At 42.1% G+C, this 27148-nt stretch overlaps 1 protein-coding gene across 1 annotated transcript in view; it reads left to right on the forward strand.

Annotated features, from left to right (window-relative positions):
• Positions 1-23950, forward strand: part of CPS1 (carbamoyl-phosphate synthase 1) — a 90473-nt gene extending 66523 nt beyond the window's left edge. Inside the window, exons 26-38 of the mRNA XM_032190343.1 lie at positions 606-800; positions 1348-1415; positions 3517-3592; positions 6562-6639; positions 7616-7723; positions 8874-8963; positions 10381-10551; positions 13163-13237; positions 16160-16258; positions 20775-20834; positions 21799-21911; positions 22474-22603; positions 23852-23950. Coding sequence (XP_032046234.1) covers positions 606-800; positions 1348-1415; positions 3517-3592; positions 6562-6639; positions 7616-7723; positions 8874-8963; positions 10381-10551; positions 13163-13237; positions 16160-16258; positions 20775-20834; positions 21799-21911; positions 22474-22603; positions 23852-23950 — 1362 coding nt within the window. The remainder of the gene's footprint in view (positions 1-605; positions 801-1347; positions 1416-3516; positions 3593-6561; positions 6640-7615; positions 7724-8873; positions 8964-10380; positions 10552-13162; positions 13238-16159; positions 16259-20774; positions 20835-21798; positions 21912-22473; positions 22604-23851) is intronic.
• Positions 23951-27148: the final 3198 nt, after the last annotated feature.

A 27148-nucleotide genomic window follows, 5' to 3' on the forward strand; every position in this document is an offset into this window, starting at 1 on the left:
AGGGCAGCAAGGGGTCAGCATGAGGGCCCCCTAAAACATCTCGTGTGGTCGTGCTGGGTGTCCAGTGGCTGCAGCAGGGCTCGGTCTCCATGCCCACACATGCAGGAGGAAGGGAGGGAGACCTGCCCCCAGTGAGCAGAGCTGTGAGTTTTCTTGCAGGCCGTGATATTTTTGTAGCACGGCTCCTTTCCTCTGCAAAGCGAGAGAGCGTGTGTCAGCTCTGTGCTTATCCTCCCTGGGAAAGCAGAAGACCCCAGACATGACATGAAAATAAGGTAGTAGTCTGTGTCTCTGACAGAAACGAGAAAATCTTGGTCTGATATCAAAGGGGATGTGAACACTGCAGACTCCTTTGGTTTCCTGGGGAATTTGACCTCAAGTTACTGCTGCCTGTTGATGACATCAAGGAGGACAGTGTGTTTTAGAGAGGCTGCGCTCTGAATCAGACTTTGCAATCTGGGTACCTCCGGATCAGAAAAGTTGTCATCTGCCTTTACACATAACAATCTAAAAATGAGTGATCTGTACGCTGGCTCCCTAATTATAACAGTTTTTAATGTTAAGCTAACTTGGACGTGACTGTGCTTCTTTCTCTCTGCCAACAGGGATGCAGTGGCTGCATTATTTCTGTAGGTGGGCAGATTCCCAATAACTTGGCAGTGCCGCTGTACCAGAGTGGAGTGAAGATTCTTGGCACGAATCCTTTGCAGATTGACCGGGCAGAAGACCGCTCTGTTTTCTCAGCTGTTCTGGATGAGCTGCGTGTGGCCCAGGCTCCCTGGAAGGCAGTCAGCACTCTGGTAAGTTGGGAAATGGTCTGGGAAATAACCAAGTGCCTAGGTGTTGTGAGCATCTGCTGGAGATAATGTACTGCTAATGTTTCAAGATTCTGAAGACATTTGACAGCTTTTTACTATCCATGTTGAAGAACTTTTTGATCCTTGTGGAATGATGCTGTAGCTCAGGTATGGGAGTGGAATGGGAAGTGGAAGGGAAGTGGCTTCATATTATCCTCACACATCATGGGATAGATAACCAGCAAATGTTAGCACCACTATCAGGCTACTCTGGTTTATTCTGCTAGCCTTGAAAACTACTCTATTGTGTGGAGATTGCCAAGGAATAGAGACATGGCAGCACCTTTTTTCCCCGGTGACGCTGTCTGGACAGGGAGGTTCTGAGGAGGACAACTCTGGAACAGTGGAGCTGTGCATTTTGTTTAGCCCAGCCTGTAGTCCCCTACATCTTTCTTTCTATATTTCAAATGCAAATGCAGTCAGAGTGATATTTTGGAATGACTTTAAAATATGTTCTTGTTCACAGCATGTTTTCCCTCCCTGTCTTTAGAGAGATGCAGTTGAATTTGCAGGCTCTGTGAGTTACCCATGTTTGCTGAGGCCTTCCTATGTTCTGAGGTAAGGCTCAAACATCAGAGCTCATCAAGCTGGGGGGTATGAAGTAAAAAAGCCTTTTGGAGGCAAGGGAGAGAGTCATTTTAGGGTCCTTGGAATACGCTGTGCTAGGTGCGTGCAGCAGGAAGCTGCCAGTCTTAACAGGTTGAACGACTGCCTGTACCAGTAAAGGGAGCCAATGGTTCCCTTCTGTCCATCAGGCACAGATCAAAGGCAGAACACATTCCTAAGAACATCTCTTTAGCTGAACTGCCTTTTTCATGTATGAAGACCAAAAACAGGAGCCATCTGGGATACTCCTTAAGGTTCCTGAGCCTACCTGTACAATTAAGCCAGAAAATTGTTTGCCACCAGGAAAAACAGAAGGCAGTGTGCTGAGGCCATTTATTGGGGTTGGCATCTGTTATCAGAAAATGACAGTGTGTCTTTTGAATTCAGCTTCTTATTTGCCAAGCTTCTCTGCTTACAGGCATGTTTTATGTCCCTGCACTGTGGCAGCTGTTTTTCTTTAAATAGACATTGTACAGAACTGCACATTTCCGACAGCTAGACTTTTTGAAGAAGTTACATCAGTGCTCACACAGGTTTTGAATGATCACTCTTCTCTGTGAGGAGTTTCTTCATAGCTGACTAGGCACAAAGAGGCAGTTTGCCGGGCACAATTTACAAGTGCAAATAAATTGGAGACAGGATCCTTTTCATATGAAAAGAAACATATCAAAATGAGGAGACACAATATTCATTTTCAGGGGAGTGAAAAAAATCTTTTCATTTAAAACAGGGGAAAAAAGAAACAGTTCATATATGTTCAACTTCAAGGAAATATCTTTTAGAAGACTGCTGATTGTGACTTTTCTATTCAGTTTCTGAAGCTTGCAGTGGAGTTGCAAAGCAAAGTTAAAAGCCAGCACTCTGATCAGGAGGACAACTTAGAAAGTGCTCCTGATGTCACTTGCTAGATTTTTAGGGCACACTTCTTTTAGCCTGTTGTTTCCATTTCTATTAAATTAAGCATAGCCCCTTGCCATGGAAGTATTTCTTAACACAGTATTTCCAAGGTATTTTGAGCATTTCAAGGTTAGGGGAACTTCAGGACAGATTAGGGGAATTTCAGGGAGATGAAACTGCAGAATGTCAAACTTGAAGAAATATAAAGTGAAAAGCCCTTGCGCAGCATACTGCCTGGCCTCTATTTGCAGAACGGCAGCAGGTCCACAGCTAGACTTCTTCATCCTTTGTACAGATCTGGCCTTTAATATTTGCCAGTTGCCTTTGAAAACTAAATGCATTTCCTCACCATTTATGTACCGTGTGCACCCGTTCACATCCTCAGTGGTGCAGCTGACACAGGTCCCTGCATTTAATTGAACTCTATTGATCTACATCAGCTGAAGTTGCAGTCCAATAAAGTGTAAGCCTGTAGGTACTTGGGGCTATTTATCTTAGGTTCGAGGGCCTGATTTCATGGGATAGGTCCTTCCTTCACTTTTCCCCACAGCCTCTGTGGGCTTGCCCACCAAAGCAAAGGGGAAATCGAGTGACAGTAGTAGAAGTAAGCAATGTTAGATCTTAAGAAACAATTTTTAAAAGATCCTGCCTTTCAAAGGGACTGAATTACTGTCAGCCCATGTTGCAGCCCATTGTCACCTTCATTTGCACTGTCACAACCATCACCAACGGCCTGGCCACTGAAGAGCAGTCGGGCTGACAATATGGTAAAGGAGGCTGGGTCTGGAGTGGGGATATCTGGCTGACTTGCCACCTCCTCCAGCTTAGGGGGGCTTCAAAAGCTTGGGCCAGGAAGGGGATTTCCCAGCAGTGCTAAGGCTGCACAGCCCCAGTGCGTTGCTTGATTTTTCATCATAGTTCTGGAGGTCACCTGTCATCTCTGGAAGGCTGGTGGAGGTTCGTGAGGTACCAGCTCTGCCTTTCTTTCAGTCCAGAGTAGAATGAGTGGGTGGCTTAAGCCAGGGTCTTGCTCAGCCTGTCACATAAAGGTAGTTGTGCTGGCGTGTCTAATGCTGTAATGTCTCCCTTACCGTCTTGAGGGAAGATTATCTGGTTTGGGTTTACCTTTTTTTTTTTTTTTATGTCATTCTTACAGTGGGTCTGCAATGAATGTAGTATTCACCGAAGATGAAATGAAGAAGTTCTTAGCAGAAGCCACCAGAGTCTCTCAGGTACCAGTATTTGCCCTGCCACTGCTTTTGCTTTTTGTGTTTGCTGTGTTTGTTCCACCTGAGCTGTGCTTTCCCTCTGTTTCTGTATTGCTTTTTCCCAACTCTCTTCCTTGCCTGGGGAGGAGCCAGGGAAATTCAAGTTTGACCCCTCCGTTCATTCCCTAAAGGGTGGATCTTCTGTGCAGGAACCTTTGCAAGCTTTTGCTATGACATTTAGCTCTCCAAATCACGTACTGAGTTTCCTTTGGTACAGACGCAGACTGGTGCTTGCTTACTGTTAATCCAGTGGGATTACTGATCTGCAGAGTATGTAAAGCAGAAGATGAAAGGTGTCAGTTTTAAATGTTTTAAAAGTTATTTTGGCTTTTTTAGTATCTTTTTTTTTTTTCCCAGCAAGGGGAAGGTTTTGGTCTAGAACACTGAAATTTAGAAAAGGAAAAATCTGAGCAATTTCCTGAAGACCCGAGTGCTTCAAAACATAGTAAACAGCTCAAGGCCTGAGGTGGTTTTTTTTTGTTTGTTTGTTTGTTTTGTTTGTTTTTTTTTGTTTTTCCATCCTTGCTATTGTTGTTAGTGTGTAAGGGATGTTTGGAGAGCTGGGAGTGTAGGAGGAGGAAAAAGTGAAATGATTGAGCTCAAATGAACGATATACAGAATTTGGAGTCTGACCTTTCAGCAGCCTCTGAGTTTGGCTTGGCCTTTTGGCCTGTTTTCTTGTTCCTCTCAACCTCTCCCCCATTTCTTTTTTTTTATTTTTTTTTTTTTGAATGATCCCTGTTCAGAAAAGTGCTGTAATGCCATAAGCACTGCTCTCATGGGGAATCTCGGAGTGAAGTAGTTAGAGGAGCTCTCTGAATACACAACTGGCTAAGGCAGCAGGCACATTGCTGCTTACTCAGAGGATTTCTTAGGTGATGGATTTCTTAAGTTTGAGCAAGAAGAAAATAAAAACAAACGTGTTTTTTAAATGTATGAGGCAAATGATGGAAGTTTAACCTTTTGGTAAGAAAAGAGCTAGTCAAATGGAGAGACCTTGCAAAGCAGTAACATCCTGAAGGATAAGTTAATGTGGAGGAAAGAAGACCACTCGGTATCATTTGCAAACAATTTTAAAGGGATTTTTGAAAGCGGGATACTACCTCTGTTACTTCTATGGGGAGAAGTCATGGAATTAATTCTTGAAAGGCTTGCAGGGTCAACTGGCGCTGAAAAACAGGCTTTCAGTGATGCTCAGCCACCTAAAACATGGAGCTTCTCTCTGTACTTCATTTGTATTTCCCCGTGTGCTCACAGAGGCAAAGCAGACAGCAGTGCTCAGTGGGACAGAACACTTGCTGTGGGCATCTTTATGATGGTAGTGCCCAGGAAAGTAACCCTTGGTCAGCTCAACTTGTCACAGCTTGATAAACTTGAATTGGGCAATGATGCTCTTCCTTGCTGAGAGGTCTGAGCCCAGGCACAGGAGGCCCTGTGGGGAGCTGAAGGAGAGGAGCCGTGAATTTCTGGGTACTCTGGCCTTGATCCTGCAGAGAAGTATGCTAGATTTACGTGCTAAATTTTTGTGAGTGTAGCCAGACTGCAAAGGGAAGACTTCCTTCTTCATGCAGTGTGTTTGTACTGACAACAGCCTTAGTACAGTAGAAGCTAAGCAGGCAAAAAGCACAACAGAAAAAAGTACTGTATTTTGCTGCTAAATTAAGGAGGTTTTTTAACTTTGTCAAGACTTTATGGGCCATGACTGGTTGCACTGAATTACCTGTGAGCACAGAACTGAATGTGAGCATCCGTGTGGGACACAGAGTTCATTTTTCTCGTTACAAACCCTTATCTATTTTTGCTCCACCCAACAAAGCATCTCCAGATAAAGTGCCTGACCTGCGGGGTTGTGTTGTTTTAGCCACTTTGCGGTGACGGTGTTGTCTCATTATGGTGTTTATGTTGTCAATAACCGTCTAAATTTCTTGCGAGAGTTGAGACAGACTGGAACAGACAAGGTTGTGTGCACATATAAAATCTCCTGGTGAAAAACTGCGGCAAGACAGAAAGTTACACGACACAGGCCACTAAATTTATGAAACAACATAGGCTGTGGCATTGTCCTTGCCTGTGAATTTACCCTTGCACTGATAGATGTAAGGAATCGTGTCTTGTAACTTTTGGAGTTGCTTTATATTTTTTCAAGAGGAGCCTTTTGAGCATGCATAGGCTGTCATTTATTCCATTTTATTCTCTAATAAATAACAGGCAGTTAATAGTGGATGGGACAGGTAAAATGTTGAGACATAAAGCTGGCCTGGAAGAATGCGGATTAGATTTTTAAGCATCTGTTGGAGTGAGTGCCTGGGAGAAGAAAGCATTGGAGAAGTGTGCTCTGGCATCCCAGAGACAGGCAGAAGGAAGAGGAAGGAAAACTCTGTATACCAGGGAACGTGTTGAGACTCAAGGGTAGGTCGTTCCTGGCCAGCTATAATTAGTGGCAATTTCTCCCTGGGAGACTTAGGAAACCAGGCAGAGAAACGAGAAAGGAATAGATAGGTTGACTGAAATATGTGACTTAACTGAAATAGCAAAAGGCAAGTGAGGTGCCCGTGAGGCTCACAGACAAACTGAAGATCTCAGAGGTAAGGAACATCTCTAGAAGACAAGATCAGAGGTCCCTGGATCCTTGCAGGTGTTGCACTATCTTCTTTCTGTCATGGTCTCACCTAAAAGCTCTTTGCATTTTTCTCCAAATATTCACTGTCATGGTGACACTTTATGGAGTGCTTGAGTGGCTTTGGGGAAATTATGCCAAGTTTCCCCCTATTATTTCCTTGGCAAAGATTGCTAATCTTTAGAAATAAGGATATTAATAGATTGGCCTTGTGGGATTCTGCTTCCAAAGGTTTTACAGTGATGAATAGTGAGCACTTGGATGATCCACAAATACTCTCAACTAAAAGCTTTCTTTTGGTTTGTCATCATGACAGGATCACCCTGTGGTACTCACTAAGTTTATTGAAGATGCCCGTGAGGTGGAAATGGATGCTGTAGCCAAGGCAGGAAGAGTAAGAACTTTTGCTTTTCATTAATATTAAACTTTTTTTTTTTTTTAATTGCAAAAAAAAATGTGGGTTTTAATGATTTATTTTGTACAGCCATGGATTTGTGCCTAGAAGAGAAGAGAAACAAGAAAAGATGAATTCCTCTGAGGTTCAAAAACATCATGCTTGAAAAGCTCAGCCTACCTTATTGTATACACCTAAATAATTTTTTTAAACATTGCTTAACCACATGCCTGAATCCTTTAGGATATAACTTCTATTGGATTCACAAATCACTGGCTTCGCAAATGACTCGTATCAGAATTGTCAGCATGTTTTACAGTATTACCACAGTTTTATTACTACAGCTTCGCCTTGCATGTCGTTACTAATCAAATACAGGTTTCACAAAAAACACAAACTTGTCATTCAATAGAAATACTGTTTTTAATATTCATTTTTAACATATAGACAAGATCATTGTCTTTTCTGGATATCAAGGTAGTGCACCTTGATACAATTCATTTAGCTTAAAACCTTAGGGCCTGAGTTTCTCCTGCTTGGTTCTCTCCACAATTAAAACACCATGAAAGAGTAAGCAAATGTTTACAAATGATGGGGAATGACAACTCGTTTGTGTTTGTAGCAAGGAGAACTTAAAGAGCTGGTTTAAAGCCTAATGGGGCCTTACCTTCTGAGTCAGCAGTGTTAGAGGGGGTCGTAGGATCTCCAGACTGTGGTAGCTTCTATCGTTTTCAGTTTGCTTAACCACAGAATGAAAGACACTAACACAATTCCCTTTTTCATATGCCCTGTGTCTGCTGTAGGCTGTTCTTCCCAAAATCTTGGGAGATTCCCTTTTTGACCCATCTCTTTTGACTTCTGGATAGAGCTCTCTTCAGGAGACTGCTGGTCTGTACACAGCAGAGGGTTTGGACTTGGGGGCACAGTTCATGGGAGCGTGTGAGGTGACTAATTCCTATATAATTATTGTCTGCAGGTTATCTCGCATGCTATTTCAGAGCACGTGGAGGATGCAGGCGTTCACTCTGGAGATGCCACTCTCATGTTACCCACACAGACTATTAGCCAGGGAGCCTTGGAGAAGGTATGTTTTGCTCTTGCACTGAAAAGAAAAGGAAAATAAGAGTTGGAATCACCTTTCTCCTTGCTTGAGGAATTCAGGAGAAATCAAATCATCAATGTTTTTTAAATGTCAGTGTAATTTGTGCAAATGTAGGATTTAAGTGTGTACCCTTTGGCTCTGCTGTGCATACTGTACTGTGCTGATCATCTGAACTGTATCCCATTAATTTAAGAAGTAGAGGTACACACTTTTAGATTTTTTTTTTTTAATTATTATTATTATTTTTGTTTCATCCTTTTTAGGACAAACTTTCATAGCAGTGGAGGAGTGTCTAATTGAGTATACTGTTGTCCACTTCTCCCAGTCTTTAAGTGATTAGGTCAGATGTGTGAGTGTATAGCTGCCTGCCTTTTCTGGAAGGGATTTTGGAATGAACGAACCTCACCTAATTTTGACTTGTTCCTCTTTGAAGAATAAACCTAGGAATACAGAGTTAGCTGTCAACATGCATTTTCAAAACGAAATGTGCAGTCCTCCATGATGTCATCCTGCCTGTGTTCCAACTCTGTGAAAATATTCAAGGCCTTGCTTCTGAAAATAGCCATCTTCTGGAGCCAAGCTATTCAAACACTCGTACTGAAATGGTGTGGTTTCTTGACAACCTGGAAAATATGGCCGTAGTGTTTTCTCCCAATTTGTTCCAGAGTATTTCTGCTGACACACCTTCCACTTATCTGTGATGGGACAGGCTTGTTGGTGGAAGACTCTTGGGATGCCTGTAATAGCAAGTAGTTAATCTCAAATGGCAAAACATCATTATTCATTATTTCACAAAGAGAGTTATATAGGCTCCAGTGTGCAACGTAGGAATTACAACAGACAGGACAGGCTTTTATTTTGTCTTTCTCTCTCTTTCTCACATGCACATGAAGCTGTGTTTTTACTTCTGCCCTCAAATGGAGCCCCGGGCTCTGGATTACCAGACAGATTTAACACTGTTTGCTTCTGAAAGATAATGCTCTTGCCAAAATGAGGGTATAGTGAAAAGCTATGCTATAGCAGAGAGATGGGATTTAAAGGAATACACGTGAGGTGATTTATTGATGTGGGGCTATTTTGTAGGATTTTATTTCATATATAATAATAACCACACACATCCTGTTTTTTGTAGGTAAAAGCTGCTACAAAAAAGATTGCAAACGCCTTTGCCATCTCTGGTCCGTTCAACATTCAGTTCTTGGTGCGAGGCAATGATGTGCTGGTAAGAGCTCTCATGACTGTTGGAGGAAATCAGACTCTGCTCTGGCTAGCTTGGTGCATGGTTCCTGTAGTCCCTGGCACGGAAGCTCTGTGGCAGTCTCAGCTGTGGGTTTCTAACCTGCTTTGTCTGGTGTGTGGCTCACCTGTGCCATCCCTGTGACACACAGCTCCCCCTGCCTGGCTGGGACAGAGCAGCCTTCCCTGCCTGTGCAGTGCTGCCACTGAGAGTGAAGTGGGTCTGCTTGCATTGTCTGTCAGCAATAGCTTTGTTTCACTGTAGGCTTCCACAAATCATCAGTGTTTAATGTGATGGACAGCACCAAGACCTGTGTCTCATCCTATAAACTGCATATCATTGCTTTCAGCTCTGTTATCCTCTCTGATCTTTAGCTATTTTGATTGTTAAGATAAGTCTTCCATGTCAATGGAGAGAAAGAAAGACAATTTCAGTGCTTAAGCCTTTAATATAAGCTGTTAAGATAGTTTCCTACGTAGTATGGTCTTAGTAGCTATCAGTAAGAGCAGCATGGCAGACGTCTGACCCTTTACAGGTAACAGTTAGTGCTCTGTGGCTAATGGAGGAAGGTCAGAGGAATGAGAACAGTTTGACTGAGGAAGCAGCGAGTGGAAGGAAATTCTGCCATGGTATAGAAGAGTATGTTAGTGGTGAAAGATTCTGTTTGGGCTATTAGTTGAGAAGAATGTTCTTAACTCATCTTCACCTTTCTGAATAACCATGAAACAGAAGAAACTCCACAGAGGGACAGAATGGAGTCTTTCCTTCCTTGCTGTCCCTCAGTGGTGTTTGCCTTTTCCCTGGATAACCCCTCTTTTTCCTCCTGTCCTGGCTTACCTAGTCTTGCCCTGGTTCGTTACCCCTTAGATCTAACTTACAGCAATTTCTCTCTTGCTAATGAACTCCATGGTGTGCTTCTCAGCAGGGTGCAGAACTTCTGTTTCTTGCTTGGGTCACTGAATGACTCCCAAAAGTAGATAAGGAAAGTCAGTAATGAGTGGTGGCCCGGGCATTTGGGAAGTGACATTACTATGAAAAAAGAAGGTGGACTTCTAAAGCTTGTATCTAATACAGGTGCATCAATTCCCTTGCTTCTTGTGCACGAATTGAATTGTGTATAACACAATTTCCAGAGTGATTTCTAAATTAATCTGGGGTCTAATTTTCAGACGATAGAGCTGAATCTCAGCTGTGGAACCCCGGAGTCCTTCTGTCTCAGACTGTACTTCTCATTCCTCATTGGTGTCTGTAATACCAAACGCCATTTCTGTGCCTCTTATTTGACAATCTGAAGAGCACCTCTGCCAAGAGGAGTAAGGACTGATTTCCAGAACCATGAAGTAATCTGTTTTTTCACTGCACAGTGCCTGACCCTGGTATTTCTCCTTTATAATCCCATCAGGTGATAGAGTGCAACTTGCGGGCTTCACGCTCTTTCCCTTTTGTATCCAAGACTCTGGGTGTGGATTTCATCGACGTGGCCACAAAAGTGATGATTGGAAAAGAGGTTAACGAGTCAACCCTCCCCACGCTGGAGCAGCCCATTATTCCCTCCAAATACATTGGGATTAAGGTATGGTTTCAAAAAGCACACAAAAGAAGAACAAAACTGTGTCAGCACTTACCACATTAATAGGTTATAGTATTTTAATGCCTGGAGAACAATTTACTCATTAGCCAAGGGCCAAATTGACCCTTTCCAGTTTCTGTTACAAGGTATGTTGGGAATTTTAGAGACATCAAAGGAAAAATTTCCAGTGCTTATTAACAAAATCAATCTCCTTTTATTTCTTACTTTGACCCCGCTCAATTATGTTTCTAAACAACCTGAAAAATACGTGCTTGTGGGATTGAATACTGAAGTTCAGGCTTTTTTGTAACACTGTCTGAAATATGTTTGGATGTGCACAAATTTATGTTTTGAGTACCCCTAGATTTTATGTTCAAGATTTAGGGTGTGGGCTATTGGATGCACAGAATCTCCTTTATATGCATGACTAATTAGTTAAAGGGGGTGAAAGTCTTGGATCCTTTGATTTCAGTGGGGCCAAGTTTTCCCTCTTCTTAATTACTGAGCTTATATGGCACCCAAGATACCAAAGTATCCTTTAGATGTTTTTGAAAGCTTGGTGGAAGAAAAAGAATTAGTTGAAGTACCTAATCATAAAAATCTAGAACAGCAGTGCAGAAAATATGATTGATAATGAAAATTGTTCATACAGACACATTCCAGCTTTAATAGCTCCCATAGTAAGTGAAAACTGAGGAAACAGAAAATAGCTAACATCTTTCTGCTAACAAAATCTTCAGACCTATTAAAATACAAGCCACGTCCATGACCATCTCAGGTTATTTGCAAGCCAGTTAGCCTGGAAGTAATTTTACATTTGATTTTGGTGCCACAGATGAGTATTTTTCTGAAATTCTAATCTGAGATTTTTTTTTTATTCTTGAGTCTCGTTTCTATAGATTTCAATTATTTAGGCTTAGGGCTCCTGTGCTGTTGTTAGCTAACCAGTCAAGAGTTTGGTCTCTCCTGGGAGTGTGGGCTACAGAGTGGAAAACCTAGCTATGTTCTTGAAAACTTCACTACAAAGGCTTTTGTACTGCTGGTGTTCTGTATGGATTTGTCAGATGTAAAAACCTGATAATGCCTTTGGAAATGCTAAACTTTGAAAAATATTCCTGTTAAACCCTGTTCTCATTATTTGAGTGTCATATTTTTTGTCCTCTAATGGTTTTATTGCTAGGAATATTTGCATGGAAATGGGATTTTGTTTCTCCAGCAGTTCTTAAGTGCTCTGAAAGGGGAGAATATGAAACTGGTTTCTTTCTCGACGTAGCTACTCCTTTGTGAATTTGAACTCCCACTGTCTTGTCATGTTTGCTTTCGGAGTGACACAAGTACAACCTGACCAAGTTTAAATCCTGGGTAGAGCATCTCTGACTATGTTTTTAAATGAGATTTATTTGCAGTACCAGTCTGTTCCTGCTGATTCACGTTCATGCTTGTGGCAGACAAAAGTTCAGGCAACTAGTTGGAAGGCTTTTCTTGATTGTTCCCTTTCAAGACAAACTATGCATTAAAAATGATCCACCTTGACTGTCAGAGCTTAGCTTAAGAACATAGAGTTGGCTACTGTGAAAATTTTCTCTTACAGGAGAAACAAAACTGGTCTAAAATTCACCAAGGCAGGTGACGTTTATCGAAAAACTTTTCTCAGAGAAATTCTGCTGTCACGTTTTAGTTGGTCATTGTTAGGTGTCGTGAAACAGCAGCTGTCTTGTCTGCAGCATTACCTCAGAGACTTCCAAGCACAGAATTGTGACTCTGGATTTAAAAGCAGAATATTTTCTATGCATCAAGGATGTTGTCCTAATGTAAATACCCATAGTAATTTAGGATAGAGAAGCCCTATAGGAAGTTATTTGCTAGCAGACAGTTGTTTTGGAATGTCTGCAACATGTAGTCATTGGCTCTTTATGAGGGAGTTGTTTTGGCTTTTTTCTTTGTTTGTTTTATAGTCAAGTTAGATGAGATCTCAGAGGCTAACGAAGACTGCAGTGTCCTATATCCTCAGAATAACCATGAAGATAACCAAGAGTTACAACATATCCTTATGAAAGGTCACAAAAGTAGTGATGTGTATTTTTTGGAGGAGAGAAGAAAAAGATGTGAAAATTATTTGCCAAGATTCAGCTACTTTCCACCAAAAGAGTGTGTTCTTGTGGAATGGTTTGATCCTGTGGATGAAAACTTCTGCGGGAGAAATGTTTTGTCAGAAGAGCTGACTTGCTTCAGATAGTATCTCTTCTTGTTTCATGAATTAAACACTTCACACGCTTTCTGTTTCAAAATGTGTCTTAAAAATGATAGTGGGTTATCACAGATCAGAAATCTGCCGTCAGGATGTGAGTGAGAGAGCAAGATTGCAAGAGTTAAGAGGAAGATTTATTGGTGAAATAGGTGTTTATTTGTTCCAGTCCATCGAGATGCTGGGGAAGCTCCTTTGCCAAGTATTCCTTTGCTTATCAGCCTTGACCAGTGCTTCTTTTGGATTAATTCACGTCTGCCTTTCTGTTGCTTAAAATGTATCACTTTTTTTTTTTTTTTTTTTTTTTTTGTACTGATCTATTAAATATGGTTCATCCCCTTCTCACACCCACCCTCTTTCTCTTACCAGGCCCCGATGTTTTCCTGGACCCGACTGAGAGATGCTGACCCTGTTCTGCGATGTGAAATGGCCTCGACTGGGGAGGTATCTTTTAGATTTATTTATTTTTAACAAGTTGTCTGTAAACATGAATCTTTGAAAGTGATCTTATTGCTGCCTGAATCACAATGGCATCTGTAGCTTCTTCAGAAAATTGAAAACATCTTTCTTATCTGTACAAACACATTGTTCTGGAAAACCCGATTGATTCAGCCACTGGATGTCCCTCTTTACCTGCATGTCGGCTCCCTGACTTGGACCTGGTTGGTGTGACAGCCTGAAATGAGTTTGTCTGAGAGCTGTCGGGTTCTGGGAGGTTCTCAGTGCATCAGGCCATTTTATGAATCACCTGCTTCTTGACAGACACGCATGTTCAGCTTTCCAGCCCCTCATTGGCACGTACCAGAATAGCAATATCGAGATTCCAGGTCACGAGCCTTTGGTCTTGGAACGTGCTAGTTACTTAAAGGCAACAACTACATGTGGGGATATTTTTGTTGTTGCCTGGTAACCATCAAGACATGTCCCAAGGCGCAAAAGGTGAGAAAGAACAAATAAAATGCAGTGGTTGCAGTGTTGGCTGTCAGCAGGACGAGGGGGAGACGGGGCTGCTTTACCCACTCTTTCTGCAGCAGGGCTGTGAGGTGTTTCTGAAACGTGTCTGCCATACAAACAGCACGCTGTAAAGGCACAGAGCTGGTCCTCTTCCTGCGTAGGCTCAGCGCTGATGGGAGCCCTTACCCTTCAAGAGAGACATGTTTCTGCATACACCTTTTGAAGGGTTACTAGTTCACATGGAACAAAGAGGTTTGGTTGAGTTCTTCCTGATCTTCCAAGAGCTTCTGCAGACATATCCAAGATATCTCTGAACTTGCTTGCTCAGTTACTTCTTGAGAAGATTGCAATAACGGATTTTTCTCTGGAAAGCCCACTTGGGAAGCGATTAAATCGTGAAGCTATTACATTAGGCTTAACTCTGCTCTGCCATAGCTGGGCAGGTAGCAGAACTTGGGCAGCTTCATTTGACATGAGCTTGGGAATGTCTCCATGGGCTGTTTTCGTTAGAAAAGGCTTACCCTTTTAGTATGAAAAAGCATTAGACCCGAATAAATGGTTAGAACAGCCTTAGGTCTCCTACATCTCTCCAGAATTACTTTATTTTGCTCTTTTTAACATGTGGGAAAGCAGTATCGTGGAAGATTTCCTTTAATGTAGTTAATGCGCAGAAAAATGCCAAGTGACTTCCTTATTTTCAGAACAATGATGACTACACAGAAAACATTTGCCCCCATCCACCCCCCAAAAATGAATAAAAATGTAACTAAGGGCAAGAATTATCCTTCTGTGCTTTATATGGAGTCAGAGATTACCTTGGTCATAAGGGAGGGATTATTAACTTTTATGAGTTGGAAAGATCCATATTCACAAATGCCATAAAATGTGACAGTTATGAAGGTCTTTCTTATGAGTGAAGGAAGGATAATAACTCTCCTCGGGTAAAATGCTCAATTATTCCTCAAAGACATTTTTAACACATGGCTTGATTTGGGCTGGAATTTGTCACATCTACCTGGGAGAGATGTGTTTTACTGGAAGTCTCGTTCCTATAACAGTAGCAGACACAGTCCTGGGGGTTTCTTCAAGTTTTGTGGATATTTTGGTCCCACTGTAATATTAGATAATCCACTCCTGGCAGGGTGAAAGCCCCTGGCCCAAGCATATAGGGTAGGACTCTCCACCATGTAGAAAGTCTAGGAGATGCATAACCCCTCAGGAAATCAGCACAGGAGAACATACTGAACACTCAAGGGTGAGTTTTTAGAGAGAAGCTGAGAAAAAAGTTGTCATGACTTTTTTTTTTTTTTTTTTCCCTTGTGGGATTTTTGTTTGTATATATTTTTTTTTTTCCACTTCAGAAGATCTGGCAAATCACCATTTGTTCTTTGTACGTGACATTCTGGTTTTTGCTCACCATGGTAACAGGGAGACCATGAATGTGAGGGCTCACTCTGTGATGGGAAGGACCATAAGAGGAAAATGGGAGAGCAATTCTCAATCAGCCTCTTTATCTCATCTGTATATGTGTGTCGATTTGTTATTTCAAAGAGAAAAAGCTGGGATGCTTTCTGCTTCTGCCTGTTTTTCAACAAGTGTGGAGTTGGCAAGGGCTGTTTTTCTTTTCCTAAACTTTCAAAAAACCTCTTTCTGTCATCAGAATTCTGGATTTGGATAAGGAACACAGTTCAGTTCTTGCAGAAATAATTATCATCTGATGGTCTGTAAGCAGCTGAGCTCCACAGGCAGTTCTGAGTGATGGAGAACTGCTAAATGACTTTTAATGATTTATCAGGTTTTTACTTGTAAAAAAAAAAAAAAAATGTTATGAATTGGCACATTTCTTTTTGTTATTTTCTTCAGTACATACTGGCATTTTGCTTGAATTTCATGAGTTTGTGAAATTCAAATGGAAAAACATCTTTATTTATTGTGGCTTATCTTTACAAGAAACTTCCAGGAGTGCATGACAGCACAGGTGCAGTTTTATCAGAGTTTGCTGTGTCCACACACAGAAGCATGCCTGCATGCAGAACACTTGCTGGTATTTAAGCATTATATAATGTTAAGCACTTTTAATGCACTTACAAACACTGGAGCAGAAGCTGTGTGCAGCATTCACATAACTCAGCAAAATCAATTGCTGTTACTCCTTGGTGTGCCGTTTGAAACTAAAGTGTTGCCTATTCCTTCATTATTGCTTCATTAAAATTGAGATTTGTCTGCAATGATTTTCTGATTTATTTTTTTCCCATGCCTGCAGACTCTGTGCAAAAGCAGTCTTATTGTGCCTGAAGAAGTCAAAAGAGCATATTTAAATATTTTCTTGTTTTTTAAAGCACTGTCCTTGGGTTGTTTTTGTATTTATTTTTTTTTCCCCCCTCATGCCTTGTTCTTTGTGCCTTTTCCTAGGTTGCGTGCTTCGGGGAGGATGTGTACTCTGCCTTCCAGAAAGCAATGCTTGCCACTGGGTTTACGTTTCCCAAGAAAGGAATTTTGATCGGAATCCAGGTAATTCCTAAAACCAAAGTTGAGGAAGGATTGACAGAGGAACTGGTTAATTGTTGTCTTGTTTTCGTTCACACGTCTGTGAATGTGTTCCTCTGCAATCTGTCTGGAAGTGCATTGAGACAAAGGAACAAACACAATAGGGAGATCTTTACTGGGGCTGGCCCAGTGTTTTTTCTTCTGTCTCCTGGTAGTTTCTACTGAAAGCTGCCGGAATCTGCTGAGGGCAGGACCCTCAGATTGCTACAAGCAGAGACTTTGGAAAGTTAGAAGCCACCTTTCTGCAGGGAATAATGCATGTAGATGATCAGTTCATTGAAACCAATTGAAACCACTTCCTCTCAACGCACCGTTTGCATATCACAAAGCTGGACCTGCTAAGTTATCCCCATAAATGGCAGATTTAATTCCAGGCAGAGCTGTAATGTCATCCCACAGTGCAAAAAATATGCTGCTGCTAGGTTATTATGTGGCTACAACACTGTCAAGCCACTAGACCACTACCAGGTATGGCACTATTGCATTCCACTCCCCATTGGAGTCACGATGGGAATTTCGGGACTGCATCTTGGGTATGTACCCTACAGGTCAAGTGACTCCATATCAGAGCAGACCTTGGAGTCTAGGGATTCATTTTTTGCTGTCTACATCCCTCATCGTTGCTATACATGACAACAAATTAAAACAGTGTAATTTCAAGAAAGTCCTCCAGTACAATGGCTACTGCAGAGAGCCTTTACTTGAGTGAATTCCCAATGGGTTAGCTTTAGGAACAGCCCTGTTCCCTTCATAGTGCTGTGTCAATAAAGAGGATATGCATTTCAGGATGGAAAGGTGGCCAGGCAGAAAAGCAAAAAGGGTTAAATCCTTATCGAGGCATGGTTACCAATGGTAGGGGATGCTGGGGGTAGATAAAGTTATAAACTTTGAGATGTATGTATGTTAGTCAAAAAAAAAAAAAAACACAAAAACAGACATTTCCTCTGTAACTATAACTTAGGCCACTTAAAGCCAACTGAATGCCTCCTTCCATATCTCTGTTGTGCTGGTAATAATTTTATGCCATGATTGCATAAAGCCAATAACCAAATAAGTAGAGCCCATGAATTCTCCTGTCAGACAGCGGGGGTTTGAAAAATGTATTGGGCTGTCTGTTCCAGCAGGGGATGTAAGGGACGTGTGTGAAAAGTGGCCAGGAAGGAACATAACTTCTGCTAACACAGATAACCACTTAGTCCTCTAAAAAAAAAACACAGATTGAAACCCTTGCTCTAAGTTACATCAAATTAGCATAAAAGTCTTTGCTTGCTACCTGCTTTAAAACTTCAGTACAAGACTGGGTAGTTGATACCTGTATATCTAATCACTGCAGTACTAAAAAAAAAAAAAAAAAAGGCCAGGAGAAGGAAGAGCCCAGTGTCTAAAATTTAAGCTTATTTTCCTGATAGCAGCTAAAAGGGAACAGGCAGCAGAGAGTAATTTTTAGCTGCGGAAAGCATTTATGTAGCTTCAGTGTCAGTGTCTCTTAAACTGAGCCAAATGTTCTTTGTACAAAGGTCTTAAGGAAAAAGTAATAAAAAAATCAACCCCAAAAGCTCAAGCCCACAAACCTTTTAAAAATAACAAGATTCTGTCTTTTGTAATGAGTGGTTTACAGTTCATTTTCTTGGGAAAGAGTCTGAAAAACAACAGATCAATTGATGAAACGTCTCTTTCCATCTCGGCATATTTCTTACATAATTAAACTCTGAAACAAGAAGTGTAAAGGCAGTGCTGAGAAGCAGCTATTGCTCCTTCACCACTCTTGAGTTTGTCGCCTACCTGCTTTTCAGTGGTTTGCTTGAAAATCTGCCAGCTCTGCAGACAGAGAGGAGAAATTAAACCTTGTAAGAAGGGAAGGTTGACATCCTGACCTGGACCCGACGCATAAGCTATGAGTGGTCTTCTCTCAGTAAAGGCTGGAGAAAAGAGAAGCCCCTTGCTGCACAGACAAGAGGCACAGGTTGGGCAGAGACCACCAGCAGCCTGGCTCTTGTTTTAATCCCAAACACGAGGTCATATGCTTCAAACTGCAAAGGTGGCAGTGCATCCTCAGAAGGGAAACCCAGGTTCAGAAGGGCAGATACCAGGACACTGCTCTCCATGACTGCTCAATATTTAAAACTGCATGGCTCTGAGGGCTGATGAGGTGGAGGCCCTGGCTTTCAAGCTGCAGGTGCTGTTATTTCCTCTGCTGTGGATGGTCAGCTGAAAACTCCCCTTCTGAAGACTTCATTGCTTTATAATTAGTTGCTTTCTTTGTTTCTTAGGCTGGATTTTTAGGTCTTGCAGAAAAAGAAAGAAGCCAAATGGTGGTAAATTCTGTTTCCCTCAGTAGTGTCTGGTTCAACGTACTGAAGTTATTCAGTGTAGTGTATTTTTGTCCTCAGTTTTAATTACGTAGGGCTGGGAGGCAGCTGCCTAAACGAGGACAAAAGTCACATAGATGCAGTTAACAATGGTAGAGAGGAAGATCTTTGCTTCCTTGCAAATGTTCTGCTCTTGGATATCTTGCAGATCAAGAGTAGTGAACTCAGGTAGTGTACCCACCCTTGCTGAGGGCTTTCTGTGCTGGTGTACTCACAGTTTGTGATTCCAGCGGTAATCCTGTTTCAGTAGCCACTCAAAGCTATTGCTAACAAAGCAATCATCCTCAAGATCGAGTGGGCAAGCACTCCTTCACATCTGCTGGCCAGCACCAGGTGGATCGGCAGCCAGCCTGGCCCGTGAGCCCCCTGGATTGTCCCTGGGTTGTGAGCATTGCAAGCATCAAGGTTCCCCAGAATTTTAGAGGCCTTGTGCCCTCCCAGGTTAAATGGGGCATGGCTTTCTTGTTAGATGAAAGAACTGCTGCCAGTTTATGAGAGCTGATAAACTCTCATATTTGACCTCTTTTCTTTTCACAATTTGGAGAAATCTGTGATGCTAAAACCCTGAGTCTGCCATCAGATAATTTATATTTTACGCAAGAGGAGTTGAAAAGCTCATTTTATTTTCTTTCCTGATTGGGCTATTCAGCGCTATCTCTGGGAGGGAGTGCATCTGTCTTACATCTGTGCTGGTGACCACGAGATGCGGAAAACGCTAATGGAGTATTTTATTTTTAAATCCCAGCACTCCGAGTCTGTTGTTTCAAGGTAACCTTCTCCCTTGGTTCCTTAGGTACGGAAAGCGTAGCATGCTCCGTGGTGGATTTGGATACAGAATTCAAGATGAGCACAGAAGATGAGCTGGCTTCATTTTGAGCCTGATCTTAGTGAGAACTGGCGTAGTGGTGTTTAAAGGACTGAGGATGTAGCCCTCTACAAATAGCAAGATGTGCTAGCAAACATGAGAGAGAGGTTATAACAGAACTTTTGCTATAATGGAAAAAGAATATAATTCTTCTGCAATAAATATCTTCCACTAAATAAATCTGCTTGTACTTTTCACCTTTAGTAACTAATGGCTTCTTACACAAGTTCTCTCAGTCAGCTTGTAAATCTGAGGCTGCTCGGATGCGAGCTGACAGCTGTAATTTCTTTTCATGGAGAGGCTGTTTTATGTGTCACAAGTGTTCAGTACATGTTTGATATAAGTTTATAATACTGTTGTGAAAGCCAGCCCCCTGACCAGAAGGCAGAACGGTTCTCTCTCACTGGGAAGCTGCCAACCCTGTCACATTGTATATTTATATTCTCCAGTTAGTGTAGAAAGCAGGATGGCTTCAGAATGAGGTTCTTTCCAAAGCCTGTACTGCTCAAATAAAACCCTGTTGACTCCTTTTCTTTGTAGGAAATAGTTCACCCTTCAAAACGTTGCACTCAGCCATAAAGGTTAAGCCCTCAGTAGCTTGAGAAGGGAGCTTGCAGTAATCTGACTTGCAAAATGGCCAGATGAGGCTAAAGTTGTAAGCGAGGTTCAGCCAGCCTTGGCAGTGAGTAGGGCATGTGCTGCTTCTGATCTTTTCATTGCTGTATCTTCAACATCCAGACAAAAGTTGTGCTGGGATCAAATGTTTGCTCATCAGTTGCTCTGGAATGGCTTGCTCATGTACAGGTGTCTACAGGAGGTCGTCTTATCTCTATTTTTTCTAAGTGATGTTAGATCTAGGTGTGCAGCCTGAATATTTCCTGGGTGCCTGAAATACCTGGCATCCACGTTCTCATGGGAACAGGGCATTCCAGTCTCCTGAGTGGTGTATTTGAGAAGAAACTGCCCTAATATTTCATATACAGGGATGTTTTGTAATTGCAGTGGAAATTAATATGGGAACACCCTGGTGTTGTAATGAGGTATATCTCAGCTGAGAGTGACTTTGGGCTTTTCAGGATCCAGACGGTTTTCTTGGAGTGGCAGTGGACAGGCACGTTCAGCCATGTGCTGAGTACAGAAAGGTGTATTTGTTTCTGCACAGGCTGGAGGAGCTCTGTGTTGGTATACAAAATCCTGTTTCTAAAGCCTAGCTTTGATACTTTATCTAATTATTTTCCTTTTTCAGAAGTCCTTCCGCCCCAAATTCCTCAGTGTAGCAGAACTGCTGTGTGAGGAGGGCTTCAAGGTAGGTGGTTTCAGTTATTTAAAGTGTGGTGGTTTTATAACACATAAAGCTAGAGAGTTTTCAAAATTTGAGATGTACTCAGCCTGCCATAGGAGCGGGAGAACTTTGGAGTTCATTTGGAGACAGAAAAAAAGGAAATTTTCAAAGTACAACAGGGACTTTTGGCTGAGTGATCTGCCAAGTCACTAGGTATCACACAACTAAAAGTTTCCGTGATCGTTTAATTGAACAAGCAGGCCTAAGTCACGAGTCGTGGCAAGAACAACCCTGGCTCTACTATCAGCCAGCAGCCAGGATGTCACTCTGTAAAAATGAATTTTCCAAGAAACAAACAAACAAACAAGCCAGGAAGAGGAAGAAAGACTTCCTTGTTATAAGGAGAGAAAGTCTTCACAGTGCTTCATCTTCAGTGACACTCACAAGCTGCGGACGTAGGAAATTTGAGGTGTTTACATCCCTTTTGTAATTCTTGCATCATTTTGAATCCACATGCTTACTGAAAGTTAACAACGTGACCACAGAAGACTGGGGAGAGGTTTATAGTATTAAGTATTTAAGCACTATTTTTCTCAGTGGCATTAGTGTAACTACTGGATTTACAGTTTTGCCTTTCAAAACTTAGTGCCAGGCAGGAAAAAAAAGGGCAAAAAAATCATAAGCAGTTGAAAGTAAGCCCTATTGAAATTCAGAGGGATTTAAGTATTCCTAAGCCACTTACCAGTTTCTGGATGTGTTACTACTATTCACTGACTCATCCATCAGCAGACAATAGATAACAGAAAGTTGGGAAAGTCGTGCTGTTCTGTGGGTCTCTTTTTATGTGGAGAGATGCCCTTGTGATGAAAAATGCCATCCGAAATCACCTCTGACAACAAGATTTGTGTGTTGGGTCATACTCACACGAGTTAAATGAAACGTTTCCGTATTATGAGGCACATGGTAACCTTTTCTTTTCCCTCAACAGCTTTATGCCACAGAAGCAACCTCTGACTGGCTCAATGCAAACAGTATCTCAGCAAACCCTGTGGCATGGCCATCACAGGAAAGCCAGAATCCCAGCCTCCCGTCAGTCAGGAGGTAAGAGCGGTTCTCATCTTGTTGAAATTGCATTGACATCCAGGATATCAAATACAAGGGGCAGATTTCTGGTCTTGTTGGGATCACTAATAGTGATTTAATGGGACTTCAGGATTCAGTGCAAAAATCTTACCTGATTTTGCCCAGAATTGCGACAGCAGGGAGGTTTTACTGTAATTAACGAATATCTCGTTGAACAGTCCTATTTAATACAGCATGGATGTATTGTTCCACGTTACCTTTTCATGCAAGAATACGTGGGATCTGGATATGTAGCGTGTAGTAACAGTCTATCACACCTTTAAAAGAGTTGTGCTGAGCTGTATGAAGGCTGAATATTACTTTGTGTTAATGAATAGAACAGAAATAAAACCCCAATTCTTGAGGCCTATCTTAGCACCTCAACCCCCCAGCCCTCCCTTCTTGGGGTGTAAGACTTGACATCAAAAACTAAATGCAAATGAAAATTTTCAGTGTTGTTTACCTGCATGATTTTGTATTCATCACATATTTTCGTTAAGCAAGATACACTGTGATACTATCTTGGGCATTGTTTCTTCAGGCTGATAAGGGATGGGAAAATAGATCTGGTGATTAACTTGTCCAACAGCAACACCAAGTTTGTCCATGATAATTACATGATCCGGAGGATGGCTATTGACAGCGGGATTGCTCTACTCACTAACTTCCAGGTACTTCCCATGTTGTTCTTAATCACAGGAGCTTTCAGAGCTTTGAAGCACTTGGAGTGCTAGGTGCCAGTGTATTTGGACCCTCGTTATTTCTGATAAATAATAATGTGCCAGAAAATCAGGGCAACACAATTGTTTGAGTGTATTTTCCTTTTGTTATTGTGCAAAATAACATTGCTTAAAATGGAATATAGAAGGAAAAAAATATCTTGGGTCCTGTAATGTAGCTGAAATTGTTGCTGTGTCATTTTCAATTCAGAGCAAACTCCTTGCACAGGATTCCCTGCAACGTTTAAATTATGCACGGAAAGATTTTTTTAGTGGGGTGTTTTTCCAGTTCATGGTTCTTAAAGCTTCAAGCAGGACATAGTTGGGCTTTCTTGAATGACCCATGGGTCAGTCCAGTTCCAGAGTACCATCCAAATGGAATTGCTGCCTGTGTATTTAGTCCTGTTGTCCCCAGTTGCAAGTCGTTATGTGTTTGTAGCTCCTGACAAAGCCCATTCACATACTGATAGGGGAAGGGATATTTAGAAATGAAAGTAGGACTCCTGCTGCCAGTGGTAGCTTGACTTCCTTTGCAAGTGGCTTCAACTGTCACAAAAGGGCCTCATCTGGCTCTCATTAAACACAGCGGCCAAATTCCCCTTGATTTCACTGGGCACTGATGTAGAACCCAGTGACTTGAGCTGGTGTCCAGCTGTGCAAAATCTTCTGCTGTGATTGGAGTGAGTGGAAAGCAAAGAGTGCCAAGCTCCAAGTTCCTAGACAGGATGATGCCAAACATAATTAGCAGGAACGGGGAACTGAAGACCCATCCTCTGCCTCCTAGCAGAACACACACTGACAGCCAGAACAGGGCTTCTAGCCAAAATTTATTACCACAGCTGCTTGATGCAGGTGAACACTTCTGATTGCAGAGTTTGACTGAGTTTTAAAAGAACAGCCCTGTGTTCTCTTAAAGGCTTGGGTGGGAGGGGGAACAACAGCTCTCCCAGGACAGAACCATCTTGCCAAAGAAGCCCAACAGCTCTACATCCCTCCAGGTGGGCAGGAGAGCTCCAGCGTGCTAGAGCCAACAGCTACATGAAGCCACCTTGAAATTGGTATCGATGTGGATGGACTTAAAGGAGTGGACCTGCCCAGGGCAGCTCCAGGGTGACGGTGTAGAAGTGTTCCAGGCAGTTCCAGGGTGACTTCTGCAGAAGGCTTTGCAATGCTCAGTCTTCCTCTGCTTTGTATTGACAGGTGACAAAGCTTTTTGCTGAAGCTGTCAAATACTCTGGGAAATTGGACTCCAAGAGTCTCTTCCACTACAGACAGTTTGACAATGGAAATGCTGCATAGAAGAGCTATGTCCAGCCTGCAATCTTACTGCTTCTGGCACCACGGGAGAGGGGATCTCAGATCATCCACCTAACTGTGCATGTTATAGCATCTGCACTGTTTGTCTTTCCAGCTTACACGAGCTAATTCCCAGTGAATACTTCTGATTGTTCATTGGAAACCCGTCCTCTCCTCAGCCTTTCCACCATCTTGTCTCCATTTCCACTTAGGAACAAATATTACTTACTCGAGGGGTAGATCTAGCCACCACCATAGCAGAGGAGATGGAAGGAGATACAAATGCTCCTACGAGGGAGTAGCTCGTTCTTTTGATAACCAAGTCTGTTCCTTTTTAGAAAGACCTTTTTTGGGTTCATACTTCCAGCTGTTCCCATGCTGGACTGCCAGAGCCTGGCCCCAAACTCCCATAGCAAGATGTGTAGCTTCCTTTCCATTGCTAATTGTTGAGGATTTTACAATTTTCTATAATGATTAGACGTCCTCCTGTTCAACTTAACCCAACGATACCACCTGTCATGGTACAGAACTGCTGAGGGTGTTGGGGTGTGATAGAAGCTCTTTAAAGAAAAAGGAACACAAATTCCCCACGATTCCCTACAGTAGCTCTAGCTAAGGGGCATGATTCACTTACTTTTGTTTGTTTTATTAACCCTGGCTAAGCATCTTCTTCTGCAGCCTACAGATCTGATGAGAGACAGAGGCTACGTGTGTGTACTGAATTTCTTCCACATTTTGCTCAGTCCTTCGGGCTTTTATCATTACTGTTTTTAAAATTCTGGCTCATCATTCTGAATTCAAGCTGCCATCGCTGTATTGTAAAAGCCCTCAGCATTGTGTCTGGCTTCAAAAATGGGGAACTCCCTAAAGATGTCTTTGTACTGTGATTGTGGGCATTAAAATTGAATCTTTTCAGAATAAGGTGAAAGCGTTGCAGTGCTTTAATCCTTCCAAACAAGCGACCCCTTCATTTTTACTCCAGCCTTCTCTGCTGCTTTTTCAGCGCTAGCAATGCCTGCAAATGCTGCCCACGGAGCAGACTCCTCCTGTGCCACATGTTGCACATTGCCACGAACTGGTAGTATAGCAGAAGACTTCGGCAGCTCCATGGCCAACAGGACTGCGTGCTGTAAATGTAGGCAGCAGACAGTGTAACTGCCCCTAAGTGTTCACCAGCTAGGGACCACACGCTTGTCTTTTTTCCCCCATGTTGCAGCATGTGCACAGTATACCTTGGAGCTGGAAGATTCAAAGTAGGACTAATGCTAAACCATTTCAGGAATGTTACTAAATTTGATGAGAGCTGTTATTGAAAGGTGTAAAGGAAGGGACGGAGGTTGTGATGACTTTTTGTACTCTGGGAATCCGTGAACAATCACTGATGTGTGCCAGGACCAAATTTAGAGCTAGGTGTAGACTTAATTCCTGATCCGGTTGATGTTCCAAGTGCTCTGATCGTGGGCATGTCATCAGGACTAACTTCTGCGGTGAACACAATCCTGCCTGCTGTGCGTAGGGAGAGCTTTTGCACTTGTAGGGTAGAAATGTTATTAAACAAACAAACAAAATCAAAAAACAAACCCCCCCATCCAGAAGAGGCCAGAGCCATCAACTGCTCACCCATTCAGCTGTGAAAGGAATGACTAACGGTGCTTAATGAAGCAGTACTTCTCTAAATGCATCCTGCACTTTTTTTTTCCAGTGGCAAAATTCCCATTAACAACTGGTGTCATCTCATGTCTTCCCCTCCTGCCTTTACCTCTAGTACTGAACAAAGTGATGTCTTCAAATGTCTGTATTCTCATGTTCTTCTTTCTCTATTTTGTAACTTTCCTCATGAGCTGAAAATGAAATAAATGCCCTGGATTGTCACAGCCACTCATTCTTGAAGTCTTCATTTTTTAATAAAATAGTTTGTTGTTTTTTTTTAAAGCACTGATGACAAAGCTCTACGTGTACATCTATCTATACAGTCCTGTTATTTATTGCAGCATCTGTAGGTACTTAAACCACAGTTGCTTTGGTGTCTACAGGCTCTCATAAAATTAGAGTGGAATTTAGTAGAGAAACACACCACTACTGAATATATGCTGAGTACTCTGTAATTATGCATTAGGGTTACCATTTTGCTGCTGGTGCTAAACACCAGTCCCTTCCCTGCTCCTCCAAAGCAGGCATCACTAATACACTCCCTGCTTAAGCAGACCCATACATCATCCTGAGCTGTCCTTCCCTACATCTCCTTTTGGTGCCTCTTCTTCCCCTGCTGAAGAAAAAAGTTCTTGTTTCCCCCAACTGATGGAAGATAAACTGTACCTCGTATAAAGGTCAAGAGGAGCCAGGAAGTCATCCCCATGCTTACCTTGTGCCAACACTGAATGCTAATTTTTCCTCTATATCCTTTTCTTCTTTGCAATAATGAAGGGGCCGACATGATAGGAAAAATTTTAAATACCTACAGCTGTTGGGATCAATGCAGATGTGTAAAAAAAAGTTACAATTAGTATCTTTCCTACCATGCTTATCTCTGCTTTCAACAGATTCTGCCTTATAAATGTCTCTCTTATTAATCTTGTGGAGAGTGACAATGACTGATGAAAGAAGATACTGTTCAGAGCAAGAAAAGGCCATTTGCTAATCTATGAGCTGTCAAATCGTTTTATGCTTTTTTAGTGTCTTCAAAAAAGGGTTGATAAAGAGACAGACGAAGGTATAAGAGACTGTGAAGCCCAACTTCTGAGATCAGCACAAGAAAAGGTGGCAAGAGCCATGCTGAAATAAGAAGGAACCTAATTTTAATAGCAGGGATGTGTATTTCTCAGTAGTCATGAGTCGTTCCCTGGAGCTGTATCTCTCCAAGGGTGCTAAGTGCTAGGAAGCTCTGGAGGCTCGACTTAGGGAGGTCAGGGTTGTTCAGCTCCCTGAATTTACTCCTCTGCAGTTAGCATCATTTAAATCACTTGGAGATTGGAGCAAAGATAGCTTGGCATATTGAAAGGAAGAAGAAAAGAATGTAAGAGAGGGAAGACAACTCAGTGCTGTTACTTTCTGCTTTCTTGGCAGAGGTCTTAGAAGACAGGGAGAGGAAGGTGTACACTTTATGTAAGTGAAACAAGCAGTGGAAAGCTTGGGAAACTTATTTGCTCCGTTTGTAAGTATCAAAATCAGGTTTCTGAAAGTCATAGGAAGTACACAAGTAGG

Source organism: Aythya fuligula, chromosome 6 (assembly GCF_009819795.1).
Source record: "Aythya fuligula isolate bAytFul2 chromosome 6, bAytFul2.pri, whole genome shotgun sequence".
Taxonomy (NCBI): Eukaryota; Metazoa; Chordata; class Aves; order Anseriformes; family Anatidae; genus Aythya; species Aythya fuligula.